The 7560-nt window shown below is 34.3% G+C and overlaps 1 protein-coding gene across 1 annotated transcript in view; it reads right to left on the bottom strand.

Moving 5' to 3' along the window:
- Positions 1–7560, bottom strand: part of LOC106110512 (B-cell receptor CD22) — a 143819-nt gene that overhangs the window by 85581 nt on the left and 50678 nt on the right. The window contains exon 3 of the mRNA XM_013292370.1: positions 175–429. Coding sequence (XP_013147824.1) covers positions 175–322 — 148 coding nt within the window. The 5' untranslated portion in view covers positions 323–429. The remainder of the gene's footprint in view (positions 1–174; positions 430–7560) is intronic.

The raw sequence follows: 7560 nt of genomic DNA on the forward strand, positions 1-7560 counted from the left end.
TTTTTTTTTAATAACACAATGTACTAGCGTTAAGATACTAATCTTTTGATTTGCGTCCTCTGTACTATGTTTACAAATAGATGTTGTTGAAAAGATACCTAATTCAAGATTTGGCTTTACACAGTTTAATATAAATATATACAAGTCCTTGTACAGAATGACAGCATCTCTTACCTGGTTTATCCAAGTCGCTGAGGAACTCCTCCGTGTCGGTGTAAGCGGTAGTACGGCCGAGCGCGGCGAGCACAGCTAACCAGGCCCATAGCCGCGCGGGTTTCGCACGCAGCCCCAAACCGCGCGGCCCCATCTGACGCGGCCCCATCGCGCCCAGCGCCCCGCGCACCTCAACTGTTCATCTCACCTCACTCACGGTCTCGCGCACTACACTTACACTGTGTTCCTAACACTTTTACCCTTTACGGCATTTACCTGAAACAATAACCTTGTTTTAATTCACTTTTTTAATACGCTAACTGTTACTAATGAAATGATATTTCCCTAACACAAATAAAACACGATATAAAGCGAGAAAAAAGCTATGAATATAAGTCTATTTTGATTTTAACACGAAAACTCCATTTCGTGACTCCATTGAAAAATATTACGAGTGAGATTTCATTATTTTGAAGTTCGCGAAACGGAAGGAAATCTGACATCTTGTTTGCGTTATAAAAACGTCTCTCGAATCTTGTTTTGTAGTGGATTGAAATAGATCTTATTTAGAATTTTAATAAAAAAAAAACTTTATTCTTTATAAGTCTTCATTGTTCTTTTGTTTACTTTTATCATAAGAAAAACATAATCGAAGTAAAAAACCTTAACAATACCATTTTTACTTTAACAACACAAGGCAATTCTAAGCCTTAGTTATGGTCATTTTTTGCGGGAATTCCTCTCAACTGTTGTTCCTAAGCACTGCGGAGCAATTAAATCGATCTCGTGATACGATTTAACAGAATCTAGCATTGTATGCTTCATAAATTAAACCATCAAATTAACATCATTTTTATGATAAAAGGCGGCAAAAAAACGTCGGGAACATCAACTTGATCAACGACGACCATGGACATCTGCAACATCAAAGGCACTACAGATTTGCCTTTAAAATCTAAATCTCTTAGTTCAGATTTAAATAAAATAATGCTCTAAATGTAACATTCGGCAAAGTGACTGATAAGTTTCTATTTGAACTAGCACACATGTATTTAGCTATTGATTTTCACGAACAGAACAACCAGGGAAGTTAATTACGTAACTAGCTGGCAAACTTAACTGGAGCTGCGGCAAGTGTTGATTACTCGTAAAATACAGAATATATTCCGTTCAACATTTTACCAAAATGTACATTTCAGTTAATATTCATTTTTGTATTCGTTAAACTCACTTCGTATACTCCTGGGATAGACTACGAATTTCATTGTGAAAGGATATCCAAGCAAGCTGTTCTCATATTGTATGATACATATTGGCATTTAAAAAGAAATAACTATTAAAGAAGGAAATTCATAAGAAAATATAGCAGAAAAAAGAAGGAATAACTGTAATCGGCAACAGACAAGAAACGAATTATATTAGCTGTTGCCGTGCGACTTCATCCGCATGAAATTACGAAATCTTTATTTTATTGTTTACATTTGTCAAATATCAATTACAATTGTCAAAATGATATGACACGATGACAATCTTGCTTCCTTGATGTTGGCAGCAACTTATGGTCTCTTTCCCACATTAGGGTTTTTATTCAAAATATTTACCATCTAAGTTTAATGGCGTTAAAATGTATAGCCTAAAGCGTGACGTAAGTGTAGGGCTTTTTATTAAAAATAGAATTATTCAAAAATATCCTCTTATTGCTGACATCTTAGGCAACAAAGAAGTGTGTTTACGCTTTATTATAATAGTATAGAAGTAGAGATAATGTTATATTGAATTTGTACTAACATGGTCGGAAAGCGTGTTCAAAAGATTTGTATATATTAGCTTAGCAATAGATAGACCAATCTACAAGTCCAAATTATCTTAGCTAGATCTTGGTCATTGTCAAGAAACATATATTTTTAATAATTCCAATTGGAGTCCGCGTTGATGCACGGCAGAACGTAACCTCCAACCCACTTTGTATTCGGTGCGCACGAGGTCCCTTGTCACAGCCGTCTGTCTGTTACACTTGCCGCCTTTAGGGTCGCATATATTTTTTAAGGTTTTCCTATCGGACAGCGCAAAAAGCCTCCCTCAGGGATGTAAACTGCTATCCCTCACGCATATATTGGTATCTTAATAGATTTAGGACGGGGCTTGTCTTGGAATTAGTTATAGGGCGGATAACGAAATGTGAACGTGGAACTTGGAGGACAAATTCTTTGCATATGAAAATAAAGAAATGAGTACTGTGTAAGACTATGTTAAAGTGAATGGATAAATAATTTTGTTACGTTTGTGACAAAAAATGATCGTTGTGACTTTGAAACTCACATGTGATTCCCACATCTATATAACTTTGTTTTCCACAAGTTTCGAGTTTACGACGAAAACAAATAAAATTCAATATAAGGAATTATATTTCGAAAGCGGTATAAATGTAAATGGGCGTTAGGGGAGGCCTTGTTTTAAATGGATCGTTTAAACAAAGTAAACTTTGTTGGCAACAATGTTGAATGTATATCAGGTGCAAAAACTTCATTCGTATTCAGACGTCGGTGGCGAATTTCCCACGTTGATATTACTTGTACGCGGATAAAGGTTTAATACATAAACAGCAGTGATTGAGCTAAGCTATAAACAATACGCATTTTTCTTGATAATTTTGGAGTGAGTTTGTTAATGATGTCAGTAAGTACCTATTAAGCTAGCTCGTACCACCTTTCGACTGCATCGTCACCTCCTTTAGGTGGGATCGTGGTCAAGCGCTAGCTTAACAAATAATAAAAAAAAAAAAAGTAATCAGAAAGATTGTATTTAGATGTGCGTTTTAAATTACTCGTAATTGTAAAGCAGAAAATAGCGAAGAAAACTACATTTTAAATTTGAAAATTGTAACAAAGTTGACAGTTTTTAGTTGAAAGTTAATTTGGTATTGGAAAAGTTTTTATACTAAGTTAACAATTTTCAATATTTCTTAGAGGAGTTAATAATTGTATAGTTTAAAATAGCTTCGCTATATCTATAAAAAGATCCTTATGTGAAATCTTATTTTATCCAGATTCAATAGGAAATATGTTACCGACTTATCATACAATGTTTTCGCGTTTAATATATCCTAAATGGTAAATTCTTTAATATTACAGAAAATAAATAAAAAACGGGTTTCTTTTTGCATATAAATATTCTTTATCATTTATGTTTTTCATTGCTAATTTTATTTTTATTAACTGATATTATTTAATTTGAACAGCAAACATTTTCCTAAACGTATTAAACAACAAATTTTAATTAGTCAATTTGGGCGAGCAATATCTTGGCAAATTTCGTTTGATATACAGCTTCAATCGACTTTTACAGCGCATGTACGTTTAATATTTGGTATAATGACGTCGTAACGTTTGCGAATCTTTATTAAAATGTTATTTAGAAGTTCATTAGCAATTTATGGAACATTCCACGTTTCAAATTTGATTTTATATTAAGGGCCATACCATAAAAATCTTGGACAATATTTCAAATGCTTTAAATTCAAAATCAGATAAAATTTTCCTAGACCCATATTTACTCAATCAATCAATTTTGTTGCATTTTGGGATCACTCTTCAATTCAAAAGTTATTCGTACTTTAAGTATCAAGAATATTTTCTAAAACTATACCCGAAAGTAGTGAACTGAATGTTTGTAGAAGAGATTTTCGCAAAAGTATCAATAAATTCCGGTTCGAGCGCAATTTCCTGTAAATAATGAAGGTATGGTAATCCTACGGGAGTTGTGCCTTACTTACAGCTAAATTCTCATTTGTATCCTTTGCAGCTTAACGTAAACCTTCGCGGCTAAAGATTTTTTCTTACAAATAGTTTCAGCCCCAGGCTTAGCAATTGAAATAGTGTGTCCAAGTTTCAGTTGCCTTTTAAAAATGTTTGTTTTATTTCATAATTTACATCCTTAATCCAGCAGTTTTCAACGATATATTCATTTTGAAATTTGTCCAGTATTTTTGGAATTCATCATATTTATCCTATTTCGTTGATAAAAAATAATACTATGTTTTTTGTTTCTCTATCTTGGTTCTACGTTTGGTAATGATAATGCAGCGCTTTTATGTTTGTTGATCAGGTCTATATCTGCTTTTTGAGGTACTATTATGAAAAGGTTGAGATTTATTTCCGTTGTAGATATTTAACGTTGTAAAGACTAAGGAAGCATAAGGAAAGGAAAATTATCAAAGGTTAATAGAGTGGATGGTGGACAGGCCGTAATAAAATTACAATCAACACGACAATGCGTTTTAATGGAGGTTCCAAGTGAAAGGAACTTGGAAATTGAATTCCTTAATTGCCCATCCGCAACAGAGAAGACTTTAATGAACCCGACTTTCGGTCATCGACGACGTCTTTCTGGAAATTTCATATTTCTTTTTCCACTTCACCAGAAGCCTCGTGGGAAAAGTTTTTTAATCTTAATCGTGGCCGGGGCTGTCAGGAACCGGAATTGCGTTCAGCCGAAGTGGCAGCCCTAAATATTTTTTATCGCCCTCCCAATAAATCAGCGATCGAAATGTTTGTAATAAAACTGTACTATCGTTACATTAAATATTACAAAACGGAACGCGGTTTCTGTTCCGCGATCAGAATGCCGCTGATATTTACGACTTTTATATTTCCTTTTAATATCTACGAGGCTGTAAGTAAAGGAATTTCACCGCTTAATATTGGAACACGTAAAAGGCATTATTGTAGGTTACAGAATAAATGGTCCCTAACTCGCCTCCCGGTGAAATATGGCGCCAAATATTATCACAGACCCGAAGAAGCTGTAGAAAAAAGGTCGGCAATGGAGTGTGCAGTGAAACTGAAAGGATTTGGCGGGTAAATCCGTTTATTACCGCGGATCCGGAGTCAGAGTGAGCGCCGCCTACTTTTCATTGAAATTCGAGTGGCACATAAAATGGGGCGTAAGTTCCCCTCACTAATGCTAGGACACTCGAGTGTTGCGCCGGAACACGACTTAGGACGTTTTTATGGAGGCCCCATCGCTACGTCTTTAGGATGAATTGAAAGCTGGAATTGCAAATTTGTTGGCCTCCCGCCGACGCCCTCCTAATGTTTATATTCAACGCTGTCCGCAATCGTATAATAACACGATTAGTCTTCCAACTGTAAACGAATAATATTTGAAACAAAAAAAAAATAGATCATAGAGTTTAAAACTCAACATGACCTAGGGCAACGTTGAAATTTGTTATTATAAGACATAATCAAAGTATAATTTGAATCATAAATTATAAATACTAATATTATAAACGCGAAAGTTTAGATGGATGGATGTTTGTTAGAGTTTTTTTTAGTCTAAACGATTGAACGAATTTCGATAAAATTTAACATAGATATAGAGCATAATCTGGAAGAACACATAGGCTACTTGTAATTTTTTAATTCGACGCGAAAGGTGTCGGGGTCGAAAGATAGTAAGATTATAAAACCTCTTCACTACTTAAAATTTGACAAAGTTTTCTGAGAGAGTAGTTAAGAAATAAGAAAAATCGCAAGCAATAAATATCGGTTCAATAAAGTTGTACGATATTTTGAGCTATAAACTTAAAGTCTCTCGAGCCAGCTATTTATTTATCGTACAATAGGTGAGAGTGTTTCTGTGTAAATCGTCCGGGAGACAGCGGGCCCAATAACAACATTTATCATGATTTATCTCGACATTAGACAAGAAGAAACAAAGCGTATTTCTCAGGAATAGGTAAGTGGGCCATAATTGAAACGGCATGATTTATACCTTTCCTCGCTCACTCTTGGCCTGTAATATTTTCGTCCGAAATTCGTTTACTAGAAAGGGTTCTGTAAGAAACGAAGGGGAAAGAGCGCGGGGATTCAGTAAATTATGGCCTTTTAAATTCCTTTTTCTTTGTTACCGTTGTAACTTTTTTTTCGCGACAAAAGAGATTACGCCATTTATCTTCCGCGGAGCCAGTAAATTGGTTATGGAGATAAAATCTTTTATTAAATTATGGAAATGAATTTGCGGCTCATTTGAATATGGACAGACCAAAGGGTGTATAATAAAGTCAAGTACTCACAACGCATCTATCACTTTTATAGTACGAACAGCTATTCAGAAGGTTTTAGGGACTTATCAATGTTTAGGCGATGAATACTATACGATAATCGATTTTGTCACTTAAAAATTGATTCAAAAACCTCTTTAAGCAATAAGAACTATTATTCTTGTAATGTCATACAAGAAATAAATTAGTTTATACTGATGTTACAAAGAGGAAACATTTATATTTTTGTATGTATAGAAATAACTGAAAAACTGCTGTACCGATTTCAAAAATCTTTCACTATTAAAAAGCTACATTATCAGTGAGTAAGATATATATTTATTTATTTTCCCGCGGACAAAGTCGCGCGCAACTGCCAGTAATAAAATAAACGCGAGTGGTAGGTTGTGTAACAATAAAAAGGCACGGTGCGGCAAAGATCCGAACGACTCTTTATTCTAGTGGTGCTTTTGTTTCCAACGTCTTTTGTCCTGCGGCTTGCTTCGAATACTTACCATTGAAACAATCTTACAGTTGGTTTTACGCCGTTTTCTAATCAAATAATTCGAGAAAACTTACTGCGTACTAACATATACCAAACTGTTTTAATATTTAACACTTAACTAAATTAAATGTCTTAAGTCCTTAATCAATAATTGATCCAGGATTCTTTTAGATATCTGTGTTAATTAAAAGTATAATCCATTTGGGTCTTAATTGATATAGAGATCGGAACAAGACAAAAGTGTATCACTATTTTTTTATGTTCATCATTACCCGTATTTTTTATGTTCATTATTACCCTTATCCTACTCCCGTAAGGTCGGCAAAGCAGGTTTTTGTCCTCCAAATATCTCTATCATACGTCATCTCAGTCATCACTCCCTTTTTGATCATGTCATCCTACACACACTATTCATTATTTTGCTATTTCTGAATGTTCAGTGAGTATTATTTATAAGTACTTTATTTCACAGTTATTAAAATTTCTTGTCAACCATCGATCGAATATTAGTGTCCGCTGTCAGTGAATACGAAACCATAGAATTACAATACGCCTTTTTCTGAATTAATAACCATTGTTAAGTGAACAAAGACTAATTTCTACGGAAATTCATCCTCCTTTTGTGTTGCTATTTAAAGGTTTGAAATATTAGCTGTTAAAGATAAAATCATTGTTAAGTGGTTGCTGTTACAAGTAGAGGTTTTTTTTCTGTTTAATAGATATTTTGATTTATTTTTATATTTTTATTTTATACTAGATATTGCCCGCGACTTTGTCACGCAGTATAAAGTTCAAAAAGAAGATAATATGCCCGTCTATGTCAGCTACCCTTCAGTGAAAGTCCGGTCGAAATCGGCCC

Source organism: Papilio polytes, unplaced genomic scaffold, assembly GCF_000836215.1.
Source record: "Papilio polytes unplaced genomic scaffold, Ppol_1.0 DF820622.1, whole genome shotgun sequence".
NCBI classification, from domain to species: Eukaryota; Metazoa; Arthropoda; class Insecta; order Lepidoptera; family Papilionidae; genus Papilio; species Papilio polytes.